We start from the raw sequence: 19,861 nt of genomic DNA, 5'->3' as shown, positions 1-19,861 counted from the left end.
AGGGAGGAGTGGATTGCTGCAGCCAGGTCTCAGCTCTGCCACTGACTACACAGGGTTGTATTTGATGCTATGCCTACAGGGTAGGTGATTTTTGAGGAGGAATTCAGAAGACTTCCAGGCAAACAGATGTAAATCAATCAGATGTCAAATGTCCTCAGCACTGAGGAGTTCCACCAAGAAAGGCTTCACTACGCAATTGAAACCTTTTTCAAATAATGTTATGTGTATTTGTTAGAAATGGATGAGGGCAGAACTACAGAAATGGCTCCACATTTAACTGCTTCATCTGCTCACTGGCTGCCATCTGATTATTGGAATATTGCTGCAGTGTCTATGGACAATTTCTCAAATTCAACAGTTCTCACCCCCTGAAATTACTATTTTACTTGCTCCTTTCAATAACAGTTAAAAGTCTGTGGGAAAGTATAGCTTGTCATATGATTTGCCAGAAGAAATTTATTTATGTGGTTGGGAAGGAGTGTGAGGATCACATAATGTCAAATGATAGTGGCGGTGCAAGACTTAGTGGATTACTTCACTGTTACCTGTTGTAACTGATCTATTTTAAAAGAAAAGCAGAAATACAAATTATTGTAGCAAGTTTATTTTCTCTGTCCTATGTGACACACCTTAAAGATAAATTACTGCGCTCCTGTCATTTGACTTATTGTCAAAAGATAGAAAGATGCTTCAGAAGAAGTTGACTGGAGGACTGTTTTGGCAAGAAGCAAGATCCTGGAGCTGTTGCTGCTGGGGAGATGGCTGCCCTGTGCTACCAAATGCTTTCTTTGCTTTTCAGCCTCACATCATGAATTGCACTGAAGTGCAAAGACTCAACTTGAAATGGATTATTTTGAAAGGTCAGTTTCCACAGCATCCACATACCTATTTGTATGGTATTTGACCTAGCAGGAAATTAAAACTTCTAATGATTTTAAGTAAGGAAGGATCAATACCTGAATGGAAGTCCCTGAGCATAAATGCACCCAGGGACTGGGAGGACTTACCTATACACGTTGGTACATGAACTTCAGGCTGCAAAGCCAACATGCCAAGATGCCAGAGCTAGGTTGTCCTCAGAGTCTAAGAAAAACAACATTCAAAGCATGTGCTCACTTCAGATCTCAGCATTTACTCACTAAGCTCTCTGTTCCTTATGAATATGGAATATCCTGAGCCTTCAGCAGGTACAAATAAAGATGCTCTTTTATCAGTCTAAACATGCTCTTATGGGCAGAACACAAGGCGGGGAATTAACTCAATACAAAACCAAAGTTGAACACCTAAATTCTTGTGATATTTCTATAGAAAGAGGCCTGCCAAAAAGAGCTTTAATCAGGAGGTAACCATCTGGTGGGACAGTGAATTGTGGCTAAGCCATAACTTGAGGCAGTCTTTGAAATTCTGTCTCATACAGTGACCTATGGCCATTGCTGCATACAGACAAGCAGACAATGCTATTGTTTATTCATTTTCAGGTAACAAAACTGATCTTCCAAACACAGGAAATGTTGTATTTCTTCTAATTTTACAGACAACTATTTTGTAAACAGAAAAGATACTGTGTTTCCAGCAGCTTCCAAGAAAAGCAATTTTCCTTCTCCAGCAGAAACTGACCATACTCTCCCAACTTCTGGACATGGTGCTTTCCAGTCTGCACTGAATTACACCCAAACGTGGAAATACTTAATTTCTCTGAAGAGCAACCAGTTATTTCAGCTCATATCTGACTTCAAATCTGATCACATATAAAAATAATAGATACAAAACCAAAAGGATGCAAATATCCTAACGCAGCAAGTATGTATTATGCATACACATAATTTCATCATAACATCACTTGTTTAATAATGCAGAGTCATGTTTTAGCAGTTTAGAAAATAAATCAAGAATAAGTTACTCAGTAAAACATGTGGGCTAACTGACATGTGCAGAAGACAATTACCTAATACAGAGTTAAGTCTCAGCATAAGATGATCTTGCTTATCTAAAGTGGCAGGAGATTTTAGTCATCGGTTCAGAACATTTATTACACAGGGCATTTGAAATCAACTATTTCCAGGAACACTGTGCCTCTTAGCACCATTTTGGGATATCACTTCAATATTAACTCAGGGAGAAGTGTGCCACTTAATGAATTATCAGCTCAACTTTCCAGTCCTTTAGATGTCTCTGAAATTTCTAATTTAAGTGCAGCTTTCCTCAAGAAAGAGCCACCAAACACCAGTTATCTGCAGAGCACAAACAGTGCTTAGTGATCTGTAAATCTCCACACCTTGCAACAGAGCAGATGACACTAAGAATGATGAGAAACCTCATTTCAGCTTTGTTTTGTTTTATATATGCCACAGACAGACACATGTTGATAATATGGTCCACATTTTCCCTTCTCATTCACAGGCACAGAATGATCCCCCAGACTGCATTTACTTCTAATTTCAGCAGGTCTATACTTTCGCCTTGAGAGCTGGACCCTATATACCACAGGATGTCTCTTTCAGACAAAGATCACTTGGGTCTCATTTCCAGCAGTGTACGCCACAGAAAGTACTTGCAAAGAGAAACACAATGTATTCTGAAGTATTGCTTTTTAAAGGACATTATATGGGATGAAATGCTAGTTTGGTTCAGTTAACACTTTCACAGATGGATCTTGTACAAAGAAAAGATTGTCGTGTGTCTACTTGCCATTTCTTTGAAACACTGGAAGAGGACCACCGATGAGGTGAGACGCCTGCCAGCCACAGACCTGTCTGTGGCAGGTGAAGATGGCCCTTCCTTCCCTCTACACTTACAGTCCACTTCCCACACAGAAGAAATCCACAGAAACCCTGACATGTAACAAACTCAAAAACTATTTGGCAGCAGCATGCACAACATGGGAAACACTCATCATGGATCCACTACTTCTTAGTAGAAGTACCAGGAATTATTCAGTCCCAAGAAATTAAATAACACTTGAGGACTGATGCTATCTGTATGAACAAAGAAACAGAGGACATCAATGCCCTCAATCAGGCAGATGTGGCAAGGGGGGATAATATTATGCATACCTCCAACAGTTCCTGTTTAGCTGAAAATTTTTTATAGTTTCTTATATCTTGTCACTCAGAGTATCACTGGACTAGTCAGAGAGAGCCTATCAAAGATTGTAGGCTCGGCTAGTCATACACTTAAGTGGTTTCAGGGCAACTGTGAACCAATGGAGGTTCAACTCCTCATACCAGTGGTTTTGCCCCCAGATCCTCATTCCATTTGAGAACAACTCACAGATGTGCTCCTATGACACACTTTAAGAAAGCAGTCAGATAGTTAAATCTGAACTAGTCACCATACGTTCTTTTTATGGCAATGAAAACTGCCAGAGGTTGATTCATCCGAGCTATCTTTGGAGCCTCTTCTAGGATGAGATGAATCATGCTGTGGACATATCACTTCTCTCTGAGCCGTTCATGCAGACACACTCATATTGGCTTTCTTTGCGAGTTCATGGACATGCATGTGTGTCTGTATGTGTGCATGCATGCTTCAAGGCTCCATTTATACAAGCAAGTTAGCACCTTGTTCCCTGGGCTGTTCTGGTCTGCATACCAACTTTTAGATATTCACAGGTATATGATTGTGAGGACTCAGAGAAGTATTAGCATTGGCTGGTGGTTGAAGACATATCCCTGAAGTATCTACAAACCATTAACTTATTAAGAAATATCAGTAAATGTACAAAGTAAATAATCTGTAATTAAGCAGAAAAAGTTATTCAAGACACCCTCTTTTCCTACTAGGAAAGAAGGAAAAACTTCACGTAATAGTCATGACGATGCATGACAAACCTGAGAGGTAACCAGTAGGCATTTCGGATTTTTACATCATTTTTGGCAAATTTCTGTATATTAGTGGAAGGATTCAAACTCTGACAATGCGAAAGGTGACAAAAATCCATCAGTGACAAATTGGACACCAGCAATGTATTAACCAACAAACCCATGCACTCAGCAGACATTGGCTAATACTGAAGAGACAGCATTTGTCCTCCAGGTAATCACTGACCCTCTCAAGAAGCACTAAGCCTGAACCAGGAAAAAGTTATAAGCTTGGGATAAGGACCGAAAAATGACATGCAAATATCTGCCGCTGACAAAACAGGGGATAGGAATTTAACTGCCATAGGTTCCTTTGAAAAATTTACTGTTCATAACCAACACATGCACTGTAAACTAAGGCCTCTTTGTAGATGTCGGTACAACTTTCTGATGTCCTCAACAGAATAATAGAAGACCGTGCTAATGTTAGTTGGAAGTTAGCCAAAAAGATTTCACTGAAGTTTAACAAGAGTCTTTAGCTATGTTCAAAGCTACAAACTTATGGAATAGTAAGTTATGCTCTTTTGATGGATTCTTTAAAATTTTGTCTTATGCTTAGGCTAAATTTATAAATTCAATGAAAGGGTTACTTATTCACTGACAGGTTACTATTCACTAAGGACACTGTTCCCGTATGGAGGGTATAAAATACTTTTTTATTATGTGTGCTGAAGATAGACACAGCAAGCAACTGTCCCAAAACCATGCAGCATATACACCAGAAACTATTTTTAGAAGACCAGGAAAAAAAATTATACTATAAGGTAGAAGTTGGTAAGAGATAAATATTTGCCAGTAAGATGGCAAATTCATCACCAAGACCTCTTATTCCAAATATAGTGGGAACTGCAAGACCCCATATCATGCTGTGCATGGAAGTTGCCAAAACTCGAGTGATTTTTTGGAAAGGTGACTCTAGTACCTTAGAAATACACTCTCAGTGTCAGTGGCACAGCTTGAACTGGCGAGTATCAGAAAGCTTGTGAGAGCTGACTCTTGTAAGGTTTCCCACATAATTTCTAGAAAGTAAGTTTTCTGATAGGGACACAACTCTTTGATGCTTATGCAAGCTGAACTGCTGAGCTCTTCTGAAGTGTGCTGAGGCAGCCGCCATGAGGGGAGAGGGAGGCTGCCCTCATGAGTGACACACACAACGTAGGGGCACAGCTGCACTCCCAATAGCTGAGCAGAAATCCCAAGTAAGCCTGACACAACACTTTAAAATTATTTCTTGAAGTATTTTATGGTATAGCCAGCAGCTACCAGACAAAGAGAAGTTCCCAATCATAATGAAAGCCGAGTTGCTTCTCCCACGTGCCATGGAACAGCCTCAGACTTTACTGGACACTGTAGTCAATCTATCAGACACAACATGATTAGCCCCCAGTTTGAAATAATTTCCTCCCTTGCAGTTTTCTCTCCAAAATGAAACATTCAGTTTATCATTGTTTTATGTACTCACACAGAGCTAAATGGTAAGTTTGCTACCTAGCCCAAATCCAGTAACAGCAGGCAGTACATCAGCCTTACAGCAGTCTGTGGGAATGACTGCAGTTTGGAGGTCCCCCTGCTCCTACACGGAGATCAAGTGCAAGCAGCCTCATCCAACCCTCCAGTGAAGGGCTGCCTGGCCAGTGACGAGAGATGCAGAAGGAGAAGTGCTTTCCTATGTACCAGTGTTTGCTTAGGTTTTCAAAATGAAAAATGAAAGAGAACAAATGAAAATACTTGAAAGACGATATTTAGATGAGAACCATGTATTGTACTTGCAGCGCAATTTTCACTTCATTTCAAAGAATTCATCTTCAAAACATCTCTATGGGCAGAGTTATAGCATCTTTAAATTATAAATAAAATAATTAAAGCACCTAAAAGGTAAATAATTTGTTCAAAGCTTTGCAGAAAAAAAAAATCTATTGTACAGCTCTAGAAAAAGCAGAGTGACCTAATCTCTAGGGCTGTGCTTCCATTGCAACCACACTTCCCCTGCCACTTTCTGAACCGTCAAGAAAATAAACTGGATACAAAGTCACTTTGAATGTTCAGGTTTTTAAGCAAATTCCCTGGAACTGTGCTCTCTGTGTTTCTTTCTGTGAGTATTCTACTGTAAAAACATTTATTGATAACAAGGTGAACAGGAATACTGTTTCCTCACAAATGCTACATTTTGAAGTTATAAGAACCAATATTCCTGGAAGAATTATACAGTAACACTTGATTCCGTATTAAAATCTCACAAAGAAAAGAAAAACCCATGTTGATTATGGCTAATTAAACAGGGAAAGAGACTAAAACTTACAACGTTATTTTTGTAGATCTGTATAAGAGATCTTGCCATGGACAGATGGTCAATATCCAGTTAATCTCACCATGTTCCTTATATATTAAATACATCAGCTGATGCCCAGCATTACAAATTACTCTGTCACTACACAGCACCGAAGTGGAGAGAATAATGCTCAACTACCCAGTAGCTGGGGGTTTTTTGAGCAGAAAAGACTTGTTCAAAATGAATGGCATGAGAAGTGAGCTGAATGACCAAACAACACCCTGCTAAAAAGACAAGAAGCCACATCACTCCACAGCTTATCCATCCAGAGCTGCTACAGTACCCACAGATAGAGAAATAAGTGACCTGGCAAGGGGAGGAAGAATACAGGAATCAGGCTGTACTGAGATTGGTGCTGGCTCTGGCCAGGCTGCCAGCCACAACTGAGTGAGCCAAGTCAAATCTCACCTAGTAAACGAATGTGACACGTCAGAAATAGTGACACTTAAGAAAAAGCCCTTCATGTATATGTCCCTGTGAGAAATGCTGTGCTGTAGGATGGCATTTCTGCCCAAGTCAGCTGTGGCAGGGGAATTTGTTTTCTGCTGCAATTTCTCTCTCTTTACAGTCTCTGACTGGACTCACTTTTCCTGCAGAATCACTGCCAGAGAATTAGGGTTTAGCCCTTGGATAGAGGCTTCTGAAAGGGGAAATGGCCAGTTGGATATTCAGATTAATCTGTTCTGTAACCGGTATATGCAAAGTAAATAAATGTAAATAATTTGCACAAAAGAACTTGATGATTTCTCCTCTAATGAAGGATTAACTATAATTTCCTTGAAAGGCATCTGGCAGATCTGGCAGCAGTAATCTGCAAGCCTTCCTTCTTAAGAGGCTGGACTACTACAGAAATAGCTTCTGTTTCAGCCAACAGCATGCTGACAGATCAACAAATGGATTAACACAGTCCCAAAGGCCCACAGATCCAGCCCTGTACCCCAGTGACTAGGTTGGCCCTTTTCTCCACTTGCCAGTTACTGTAGTAGTTACGCTTTATATGCCCAAATTGCCACATAAGTTTTCCAATAGTTGGGCACAGGAGAGGAGAGAGAACAACCTCTTGTTTTCCTCAGTCACGTAGCTCTTTGCTACTGACTTACTGAGGAATCTCAGAGAAGTCGTGCATTTTCCTGAGCTTCAGATACTCTGTTAGCAAAATGGGGGCAAATGCCTTGTGCCTTGCTCTGCTCATTATTTTGAGATGAAAGCCCTGTTTAAATGCTGATAAAATAATTATAAATGAGTCAACATCCCATGGAAGAGAAAATGAAAAAGGCAACAGTATCTGAGGGACAGTATAGGTTAATTCAAAATGATGGTGGAAATATAATGACACAATTAGAGTGGTAAACAAATCTAGAGGTAATGAATCACTATATTAAACTAAACATCACTATGCACTCTTACTGTGTAGGCATAATTCTCACAAGAATGCCTTAAATAATTCTGATGAACTCAAATGCACCATGACTGAAATTTAAAAAAACTGATAGCAAAATCTACCATTCAGGACTGCTAATAAGATTTTTGCAGTTTAATAGCTTTTCTCCCTAAAACAGATTTTGTTTAGCCATGTAACTAAGGTCACAGATCTCTGCTTTCAACCTTCTAGGGCAACTTCCATGACTGTACGAAAATATACACCATGCTCCTAGGCCTGGGAGACAGATTTGTCACCACAGAGGCTGGGCCACTGAAAGGTTAATTCTTTCAAGTAACTGCTTCTCAGCAAGACTCAGGTATTATGTCCAGCAGCTCTGCTCCAGTGTGCAGTGATAAAACAAAGGTTTACACATGAAGGTTTACACATAGGTTTTACACATGCATGGGTGGATAGGAATGAAACCCTGCTTGTGGGGTGAAATCCCAACAGACCCATGTAGGCGTCAAAGCTTGAGGCCTCCAAAGCAAAGATTCCCAGAAATAAGAAAAAATAACCTACCACATGATGCTCTTGAAGCCTAAGTCCTCATGAAAAAAATCAAACTCTCAGCTAAAATGGGGAACAATATTGCCATGTTTAGAAGAGGTTTTTAGCTACAACACAAAATAATTATTTCTTTGAATCCAAACAACCTGTTGGAGAAGATGCATTCTCAAGAGCAATTTTTTTTTCCCATTTATTTTCCATAGACATCAAGTGACCAGGCATGAGAAGGTTCCTTTGGTGATACGGCTACAAGGCATCCTGACACACAGCTCAGAAGAACAGTAAGTTTGGGGCTCTCCTCTGGAACCATCAAGTCTCTACTCCAGCACAGTTCAGTAGCCTCAGCTTTCATGTTAGCTAGCACGTGGCTGTGTCTTTGTTTGCAATCCTCTGCTGCAAGCAAAGGGCTGACTCAAGTTTACAGCACAGAGTCCTAAGCCTCTACCAAGGAATGCTAGATGATGAGAAAATAAAGCACAGGTGGCCAAACTTGTTTTAATTCAGCATTTACATAAACAGTGATAGAGTAGAAGACAAAATATTAATGAAATACCAACTAACTTGCTACAGTTCAGTTTGCAAATAGTTTAAAAAAAGACTGACCAATTAACACTTTTTCAATGAGAAGCTAAGAAAAAAGCTAGGGCTTATCAAACAATGTTAATCTGGTGGCCAATAAACATAATTAAACTCTCATTTCACCTCCCATTTAACTCTTTCATTTTCTCACTACTTTTTCTGTGTGCTTCAAAGCCCAAGCCATATAGTCCTGATCCTTCATTCCTGTTTTTCTTTTATCCATCATCCTGCCTTGTTTTAATTCTCAGGAGTAGGTCCACACCATATATACAGTGATGATCTGTAAAATCTATTGGTGGACTTTCTGAAATCTGACTGGGAATATAAATAGCTAGTCTGAAAGATGTTTTCTCATAAAATGTGTCCATTTGTGTATCTACCCAAGATTGCCAAGACTGGGACCCATCCATGCCAGACCAGAAATGATCATGAGCCATTACATTTATTACATGAGTCATTACATACAGCAGCTGCTGCTTCTTTGGGAATTTCCTTGGACTACATGTTTGCTCAAGCAAGAAGAAAGTATTTCCCACCCTTGTGAAGGGGGAACATGCGAAAAAAAAAAAAAAGAGGAAGGAAAAGCTAAATCCATATGACAAAGAGCAATGATAAAGGAAGGTTTCAGGAGTTGTCAGAGATATAGGAACAACCTTCAGGTGAGAGGGGAAGTAGTGCCTGCAGGGCACGCGGTCTCAGACAGCAAGGAGCAGCTCTCACCTCTGCCAGAGGCAGAGAGGGTTACCCTGAGTGGCCTGCCCACCTGCCATCCCAGACTCTGATGTGCAGAGTGTTTGTATGTGAAGGACAGACCAAACTAAACTCAATAAATTTAGGAATGCTACTGATTTCAGATTATTTCTAATCTCTTGTGCTTTAACCCTAAGTAAACACAATTGTGTGCTTAGTAACTCCACACAAGGTCTAGCCACCTTTTTTTTTAAAAAAATGTGATTAATGTCCCTGACCTTATGGGTCTGAAGAAGTAACCCATAAATTGCAAGGCTATCACCTGTGGAGAGAGCCCACAAAAGGCTGTGTTTGTGCCAAGGCAGGATCTCAGGAGTGACCTCTGGGGACAGGATAATGGGTGCAAGTTTCAGCTTCAAGGAGGAGTTACTGGACAAGGACACACATACCCTGGAAAAGCCAAGGGAGGGAAGGTTGACAATGGTGCCTGGGCTCTTTCTGTTTAGGCTCCAGACGTGTAAAGCACCTGAGATTCCCCGTCCAGCAAACCTGGCCCTCAGGATGACTCTGGATCAACACTCCACGTACATGTATGTGCTCAAGTGAACAGCCAACCAACACTGAACAACTGGCTTTGCTCCATTACTTGCTTTAACCCAGGTACCACATAAACCCATCCATTCGCAATATTCACTTCATTTAACCTTACTATTATTTTTTCCCAGGCTAAAACAAGCATGTTGAAATCTAACAACCAACTGCAGCACATGTGGAATAGCTTCACTCATCCTGCCATCACATGATGAAAAAAGACATCTCGCACAATGACCAACAGATTCACACAGCCCAGTTGCAGTGCATCAGGAAGGAGCCACCATACTGCAACTGGAGAAGAGCATCTCCTCACAGCAATCCCCTCCTCACAGCAGCACAGACAACCTCCCTTACAACTCCATAAAATACATAGGCACAGGAAGAGATCTGCTCATCAGTTAACTGCGACCCTAACTGTAAAAGATACCATGTTATCACCTACGTACCAGCAGGCTGCCACGACATATCCCAAAGTACTATGGTCAAGTTATCCTCATCCAACTCCACTTAATAAGCAAATCATGGCCTCTTGCACCAGTTTCAGTTTATGAGTGGTCTTAACATGTAGCACCATGCAGAGCTCATTACAGTAATCTCCTCCTGAAGTAATGAGGTGTTGGATGAATTTGGTAAATAGTGCAATAGAAAATGGTTATATTCTAATGAGGTGCAGATGGAAAGCAAACAATGGGTAGAATAATCATCCAATACACCTTATTCCAGCTGTTCTTTTCTCTACATTTTGGACAGTGTCAACTCCAATTCCTTAATTCAGGGGTCCCACTACTTCATTACCCCACCACCCCTCCTAACCCGTCTTCCATGGGCCAAAGGTACCAAAATGGTTTTCCAAAGGCCAGCCTTGTACGTATACTGCATGAAATCTTCCATTTCACTGTCTGTTGGTGTGACAGCTACGACACTGACATGTTTGACAAACATGTCTCTATATTTTCTTTTGCTAAGCTTTGAGATAAAGTTTCAGGCCTATTGAAGCAGCTGCAAGCTGCCTCAGTAAGACCTATGAACAAGAGTTTGTTTGCAAAACAAACTAGATTTCTCTGGGACACTACCAAACAAATGGAACCTCCCAGACAGCACATCCATTGTCTCTCAGAGACAGCAGCAGAACCACTGGAGTTTCTCTATCAGTATTTAAGCACACAGCTGTGGAAAAACCACAGCTGGGCACGAAGTTTGTTGTGTCAGAGGCTGGTGACTACTAGACTTCCCTCAGAGACTGCTGTAGGAAGGTGCCAGGCTTGTACCTTCAGCAGATGGTAATTCTCATCTGTCTTTCATGCAGGTGGGCTCTCTAAAGGCACTGAAAAGGAAATTATTCCATAGCATTTCTGCAGAGCACTGCACTTCAGAGCCACCCTAGAGAAGGCTGTAGTCACATACCTCAGTTATTATAGTACTTTGGTAACTAGTACTAGTATGAACCAAGATAACCCTTTTACTGATACCCGCACTATTGTAGAGGCCAGAGGTACATGTCACCTCTGTTAGCTTCAGCAACGGAACAGACTCCCTGTTGTCACTTGCCAGGAGTTGCAGCTGTGTATCCTTAACTGGACTTCCTCTGTCCAGAAGGTGGACTGCTCCAACTATATCCCATCACCATCACAGCATGGCTTACCAAAACCTCAGAACACCACCAGAAGCTTTGCATACCTTGCAAACCAGCTCACCTTGGCCCTTGCTCTTGTCAAATCTAGTTGTGTGGTTCTCACAGAGACCCTGACTAGAAGTGGGAACAAGGAAATGCTGCTTGAAATGCCTTAATACTGTATGCTGCCTGTAGCTCAAGTCACAAGCAACCTTCCAGCCAGCTCTACATCTTTTTGCTCTGATATCCATAGAATTCACCTGTAGTTTCTTGCAAAACACATTTCTTCACAGACCGCCTCCCCTCCCTGCAAGAGGCAAAGGAGGCTTACGATCAAAAGAAAAACAGGGATATCAGTAGCCTACCAAATCTGCTCTAAGCCATGCAAACAGCTCTGACCTTGGAAGAAGTCAAAACAAAATTACATCTTATCTCATTCCCAGCATGGGTATCTGATTAGCCGGAAGGACACTTAGCATGGTGAGAAAGAAGTACCCTCACTACACATAGGAAAATCTTGCCTGCATCCAACAAAACAATCCAATATTAAATTCACAAGAGTAAATTCAGAACTGTTAGGTTATGAAAGGAGGTGGCTGGGTCCTCAAAGTCAGGGGCCTGGATGCCATCCTATCACTAGGGATTAGGTCACTTGCCGTTCCAGCCTTAGAATTCAGTGCCCTTCTGTATAAATTATTTTTAGATGTATTGTTAGCCTTGAAAACTTGTTATTCCTTGGACAAGGATGAGGAAGGATGGAATGGTTGAAGGTATTTCTCAAGGGTGAAAAGAGGTTTCTGGTGTGTGCATGGAGGTGCAGGAACCACAGTGGAAGGTAAAGGGGAGAGACCGATTTCAGTGCTGGGCTAACAAGACGCAATTCCATTAAAGAAGAGTTATCCTGGTAGACTATGCTTGGGATAAATTGCTAATCCTATCCAATATACAGGGTTAGAAAAGAAATTGGGAGGTTCATGTCATTTGCATCACAAATTATACAGTTCAAACAGTTTCTTTGCAGTAAGAGGGTGAGGTGAATCCCTTCAGCTAGCTGAGTGAAATGGGGAACTTCATTTCGGGGTTAAGATGCAGGTCCAGGAATTAAAACGTAATTGTCACCTAAAACTTCTTGGATGAGTATTTTGCTGTTGTGTGCATTTGGGTTTTTTAAAGGAATTATATGCTATCCATGTAAGTTATCCCAATACATGCAGTATCAGGTATATAACAAACTTCCCCTGAAGCAAAACCCCTACCCTTTTTACAAGGAGTGAGTTGAGGGAGACCATGGGATTTGCAGCAGCCAACCATTTTAAAAGTTTGTCCTCCTGTCTGAGGGCAAACCATGCTGAAATTATTCCAGGCTGCATTCAGGGAAGGGAGGAAGAATGCATATACTGGCTCAAGTTATTAAAGAAAACCTTTCATTTTCTAACATGGGCAAGTGCAGAGAGGCTTTATTTAAAAAACAAACAAATTAGCCAAACATGTTCCCTGTATCCCAACCCACTTCCTCTGTGTTTAGTCCCTGAGCTGTTAATTTAAGGGTAAAGGACCTGCTGATCCTGACCATGGACTCCCTAAAGCAAATAACATTCAGAAAGCTGCTTTTGGCAGAGATACAGGAGAAATCTCACAGCCAGGTTCTGGGAATTGGTAACTTATTTGTTATTTGTGAAGGCCAGGACCTGGAAGCTACACTGCACTAGAAATTTATGACTCATCAAAACACTGAAAATTAATAAAATTTTGGATGACAATGTATTTGGAAACCGTAATTAATGAATAGCAAGTGTATCACCATCCTGTGCACCAGGTGATGACATGTGGGTACATTTACCCAAGAAAAACACTCTCCTTTTTGTACCCTGCACGATGAACACACTGCTGCATGCAGTACAGCTTCCTTCAGTGGCATCACCAGAAGTTCAATGCACTGGAAAAACAAGGAGGCTACTATACAGACCTGTGAAATTTCAATAGCTTTTTCTATCATGTGATCTGCAAATGGTCAAAGGTAATCAGAAATATTTAATTAGAAGGTGTCTGTGAACTTTTCAGCGTTTGTGATGACTTAGAAAATAAGGGACTACTTCAGCTCGTGATCAAAGTAATGAGCGGTCCTCCATGATAGACCTCCATGAGCGGTCTATCAGGTTTCAGAGACAGAGATGAGCAGAATTTAGCCCTATCGAGTAAGCACAGATTTTCCACTGGCCTACCACAAGAACAGAAATTTTCTGACATGCCAGTTTTCAAGGCACATATGATGGTTATTGATATGGAAAAACGGCCTTCTGACTGGACTGTATAGTGTATGCAGTCTTGGAGCTATTCTCAGCCTAAATCCTCTGTTGAAAATACTGTAAACACACAGTCTGTACTTGAAATTAAAAGTAAAAGATTATTTGATTCATAACAATACTAAATACTAAGTACTAAAAATACTAAACGCTAAATAAAAAACCAAAACAGAAACCCCAAGTAAATCCAAAGCATAACCTCTCCATCAGAGAGATTAATGCAACTATGGAGTCATAAAAATCATTGCAAGTCACCCAAAGAACCAACTCGGCACTTCTCCATGTCTCCCTGAGCCTGCTGAACACTTGCTGTTTACAGTGGAGGCATTTCAAGCTCAGTTGCCTGATGGGAACCTCCATCCCATTTCGAGCTTCAGGATCCAGTTTCAAAAGGAAAGCTGACACTACTGAATCAACACCAGCCCAGCCGCCATGTCCTCTATGGCTCCTGTCTCCTCCCTGGCTGCTGAGGTGCACCAGCCACACAACAGGAGGGGAACGCCAGTTATCAGAAGCAGCACTAACTTCCATGAGAACAAAAGCCTCAGGTATGGGCCACAAAAATACAAGCATCTGGCTCCTTTTGCACCGGGAATAAATGGCATTTCAACACCAGCGCTTCCTGAAGGACACACTTGAGGACTCCAGCAGGCTGTACCTGCCGAGCAGCAATGGGCTGAGACTTGCTGCTTTGCTCTTAACCAGACTTTGAAAACGTATCCTTGCTCCCCCCTTGAAAAGACAAACATGACTGAAAGACAGCAGTGGGAGGGTGCAGGAGGCAGGCACCTGAGGTTTTCAAAATCACTGACCATAAGTGGGATGTGGTAGCACCATCCACAAGTTTCAAACACAAAGAAAAGGCAGGTCCCAAGTGATGTTAGCATTTCAAGTCTGTGAAACAGAAAGCTGGGCACAGAGAACCTCTCTGGGTTGAGAACCACTGAGCTGTGTGAAATGCCACATGCTGGGGTTATTTCAAGAAACCAAACCAAAACAAAACAAAAAAGAGATAGGCAGAACTGCAGTTGTAGCAGACATACACCCAAACCTAACCACACCACCAGGAAACAGAGACTACAGCGATGCAACATTGCAATGGGGGAAGTTGGGGATGGAAATCCTAAAGTATACAGAAACAACACCCATAACCAGTGGGGCACAGACCTTACCACCACATGAGCGTCAGTGGCTGTAGTGACCCTGTGATGAGTTCTCCATGCCACACTCTGCCCCCAGAGGCAGCTACTCCTTTGATTCAAGAATAGCCGACTATTTGGCCCAGCTGCTCAAAAAGGTACTGGGGATTAATCTGCTCCTTAACAAACAAATTCCCTCTCTGTAACAACTTCACATGCCAGACTGCAATGGCTGACAAAAGTCAGATGCAAGACAAACAGCTTTCAGGGACATCCATTAACAGCAACAAGCATATAGTCATAATGTGTTTTACCAACTCTGGGTAGGTGATAATATTTTTCCTCGTGTAAATCAGTCTATAGCAAATTAAATCCCTAATGTCACTACAGGGATTTGTATTACCATCCACCAACCTTGATTTTAAGCTGCCTATTTCACCTTAGACATCACTGTCTCATTAATTACAATGTATGAAAGGAAACACATGTTTCTGGATTAACCCTTTTTCTGTATAGCACACTATGACAGATATATTATGATACTACACAACAAGCAATCAACCAATTCCAACCCCAACACAAGGTGCAAGTTGGGAATGTTTCCACTAAGAACAATAGGGCTAAACTGGTCCAAACATATTAGCAGCAGGCTTTTGCAAGCTAATCTTTAAACTAACAATAAAAATGTAAATGTCTGTCCTGTTTCTTTCTCAAAGACCTGTTGATATCAATGGTAACCATGCCATGAAAGAATGCACAACTGAATATACTGGATCCAAAAACATCACTCCAAAAATTGTATTTAATTTTATGGAAAACAGTGCAGTATTTCTCATTTGGCCTTCATAAAAGATGCAATTTTTTTTTTTTAATCAGCTGTAAAAATGAATTTTACTACCAAATTATGCCGTCAAACAAACTTTATCAGGGTAACTATTCAGAAAAAAGAGTAACAGCCCACTGAACGCTGTGACACAGTTAAGGGTAGCACAGAAGGACAGATACACTTCTGTTATATCATGTCACCGTAGCAGCCAGAAGATCCTATTTTCTATTTCTCTGCAAAGTCCATGTTACTGAACAGGCCTGTGAAAGCAAATCTAGCAGTCACAAGCGACACCACAGCCAGATCCCGCAGTTACGCTGCACGTGCATACTGCATTGGGACATGCTCCAGAAAACCCTTACCGCTGTGAAGTGCCTGAGTACCATATCAAGCTTATTTCAGTGCAAGAATCCTGGAAAATGCGGGCTGGAAACCAGGCAACTGAGCCATTTCTCAGCTTTGCACCCCACAAACTCAACCTTCTGATCCCTCTGCTGTCTCCTGCTCCCCTGAGAGCCTGGACATACCAACAGGATGGGCATTGCCAACAGCCAGGCTCTCCTCCTCTGCTGTCCACACACCATTTCTGTGTAGAGAATTTGGGGTAGTCAGTCTTACCTTTGATGCTGTGTGCTTTTAAATGCCACCTGTCAACCGTGTGTGATGGGGTTTCTCCCACTTGCTAAATATTAATTAAAATATTTTCTTAAATAACCAGTTGAATATCTATGCTGAAACATACTCAAACATTTATTAAACTAAAATTTGTAATCCTTTAAAAAGGGCCGTTCAGGATAGTGAGTTGTCAAGGGTTAGGCATTTTCATTGCCTTTATCTGTGAACTAATTCTAGCTAATCAAGCTGCATTCATTAACGACAATTATTTAATCCACTATTTTCATAACAGGGGCTAGATCCCACACCATGTATTCATACCACTTTTTCTTTCCTATGAGGGGAGATGTAAATGAAAGGACGATGAGGCAGTTTGCAATAAAACTTTCTTCATGGTTTGGGATCTGCTTTGAAATTGCCTCTCATTATAACATATGGAGTTGGTATGCCCACCACCTGCTAAATATCCTGCTAAGGGCTATTTAGAGTAGAAAACCTTCCTAATGATAGAAATTACATTTCTGTTAGATTTGCTGCATACCATCTCTCTATTGGAAATCTGAAACTGAGTGTTGTTCAGTGCTATAACCTCTATTCTGCTGGCTGTCAAGGGTAAGCAGAAATGAAAAGCTGATTTAATTCTTAGTTTATTTAAATTACAGGTAACTTCTGCTTTCTTTGACAATACCTTAAAGAACTCAGCAGTAAGGGAGAGGCTTTGCAGAACCCCTGAAGGTCTTACAAAAATAGGTTATGAGAATTCAGCAGTCCCTGTAGAAATCTGAAGTACTTTCAATAACATTATGACTGAACATTAATAAAGGAATCCACAGCTTGTGATACAGCTGTGGTATTGCTGGCAATATTCCATTATAACAATTCCTAGAGGGCAGCAGGGATCCAGCTATGAAGACAGGGCTAACATCCACAGCTCTGAAGGGAAGAAAGCAGAATTTAGGCTGTCTTTTGTTACATAGGACCTTACCTCTTACACTCATTCAGAGCTCATTCTTTCAGATACAGCTCCAGTTCTTCAGTCCAAATAAAGCACATGTTAAGACATACCAAGATGGCATTTCAAGTTGGAGTGCAGCTGTCTTCCAGGCTTTACATTAATAGGCATTATACCTTAGTTTTGATTCATATAATTGCCACACTAAGTTCTGGTAGAAAGAACACAGTTAAAAAGGCTTTAAACCACACTGTTAGGCTTCCCTACATATTGATATGACAGGTATATTATTATTGCACAGTGACTGCAATACCTATCGAGGATACTTCCAAGTCGGTATACTGTGTCTGTCATTCAAGAGTGGGACTTGGTAACATATAACCTTGAGCATACAGTGGTATACTTACTAAAGAAAAATGAGATGGAGTTACAAATTTAATTTACACTAACAGGTTGGAAAAAAATACAGTTGGTAAATTTTGAAATCAAAGGAGTAGAGATTGTGAGCCTGGGGCTGGAAATGTAATAATGGGCATTGTCTCACAGCTCCTAGTCCAAACCTGCAAGTGGTCTATGCAAACTGAGCTGGAGCAGACAGTCTAGAGAGGCATGCGGCGACCACTCTGCCTCAGGTCCCCCAGTGACCATTGTGGCAAAGCAATTTATTCACTGCTGACCAGTGTAGGACAACATGTAGGCCCACGTGCACCAAATCTTCCTCTGGCACTTTTCACAGGGACTGTACATGATGTATTTGCCTGCAAAGCTAAAATTAATGGCAGTGAGAGGACAGAGACTAAGGAAGAAGGTTGTTTTACCTAGTTTTCTGTGTTCAAGATATTGCAAATATTAACTAGCAGCTGCAATTTCTACTAGGTGCTTTAAATTATATGGATAAATATGTGCAGCCACAATTATTGCAGATGGGACCCCCAAAGACAATACAGAGCTGTGGAGGGGAAGCAGGCTGTGGCTCAGTGCAGGTAGCAGGCAGGAGCCTGTTTCGGGACTAAATGAACTATTTGCTTATTACCTGCTCTGGTGGGAGAGCATTTGCTTTGAACAGTGTCACAGAAAGCTGCCTGTCCACCCCCTGCCACATGGGCACCAGGACCTCCACAAACAGCTGATTGTGGCACATTTCTGACCTGGTCCTTTTTCAGCTGTGGTACTTCAATGGTCACAGTTAAGCTTGATTACTGGAGAAAAAGTCTCCAAAACCTGTTAACTACAGCACAGAAACCAGGGGAAGAAAGCAACCAGTCTAGAAACGTGTGCATGTGTGGGGTGATGCTTGGTCTTGTTCATGACAACTAAGGCTAACAGGAGACAGTACGTTTGTTTCCCAGCCTGAAGCTGGACTAGGCACATGAAGGAGCACTCTGCCCTATTAGTCAGCTACAGATGACATTTCTATTTTGACAATGATTTTACTCAGATGTAACCCTGCACTGCACCCAGTCCCTGGACTCCAAATGCAATGCAGGTACCAGTGGGATTTATAGTCCAGAGGTTGTATTATGTGGTTTACGCCAAGAGCTGCAAGCATCTGGCAAAACTCGTTTCCTCTCTTCTCTGCTCATTTAACCTCTCATTACAGATTCACAAAGGACCTCAGTAAAATTAGGCTATTACAATCCTAGAGGAATTTTGATTTGTTTAGACAATACACATGAAGAATGAGAATATAAAATGTTTTTACAAACAAATGAGATTTTACCATTTTCCATGCTAATGGGGCAAGAAGAGAATGAAAACACAGTTTGCACTGAAATTCCTTCTCCCAGTAGGTAGAAATTAGATATCAGATATGACAAAGCATTAAAAAGAAGCCAGTCAGGAAGTCAACCATGCTGTAGCCTGACAGTTGCAGCTCAAGCCTCCTTTCTTTCTGAGTATGTCTTTTCATATATGTGCAGAGGAAAAACGTGCAAACCAGCCTCTGTCTTGGCTTCCTCAGCCCCATTTCTGGTACCATAATTTCCATGGACTCAGGTGGATCATTTTTAAATTTGGTCCAGTTGCATCATTAAAACTTTTTAAGTTCTTGTTATGGTTAAATCTGCCTAGTCACGGAAAATGTGCAGACTTGTGTACAGACTCTGTGAGGCTGCAGTAAAAGTAACCTGTGGTATTATTTTAACACAGGTAGATAAGTCAGCTTACAACAAACAATTCTGAACATGACATGCCTACGTACTGCTGATGTGATGGGCGTAGAGATGCTTGGATAAGGAGAGTTGGCCCCAAAGGCTTGATTCCAGTTCGGCTTGTGGTTTAGCGTAATGCCCAACTACATTGGCTCTTAAACTGATTTGTTTTCTACTGCATTTAACCCTTATGGCATACATTAAAATACCTAGATTGTATTAGAAGTCATTATTAAAGCATATAGCTGCTACAGCAACAGCTTTTGTAGGAAGCAGACATTC

General features: G+C 41.2%; 1 protein-coding gene across 5 annotated transcripts in view; it reads right to left on the bottom strand.

Moving 5' to 3' along the window:
* Nucleotides 1–19,861, bottom strand: part of ARHGAP24 (Rho GTPase activating protein 24) — a 229,565-nt gene that overhangs the window by 44,345 nt on the left and 165,359 nt on the right. Inside the window, exon 1 of one of the 5 annotated variants that reach the window (XM_075090343.1) lies at nucleotides 1,008–1,070. The exons of the other annotated variants lie outside the window; for them this stretch is intronic. Within the exon in view, the coding sequence (XP_074946444.1) occupies nucleotides 1,008–1,050 (43 nt within the window). The 5' untranslated portion in view covers nucleotides 1,051–1,070. Of the gene's footprint in view, nucleotides 1–1,007; nucleotides 1,071–19,861 lie in introns of those variants that run through there. 5 annotated transcript variants of the gene reach the window in all.

The sequence above is a fragment of the Phalacrocorax aristotelis genome, chromosome 4 (genome assembly GCF_949628215.1).
Source record: "Phalacrocorax aristotelis chromosome 4, bGulAri2.1, whole genome shotgun sequence".
NCBI lineage: Eukaryota > Metazoa > Chordata > Aves > Suliformes > Phalacrocoracidae > Phalacrocorax > Phalacrocorax aristotelis.
This window is presented reverse-complemented; position numbering and strand designations above follow the sequence as displayed.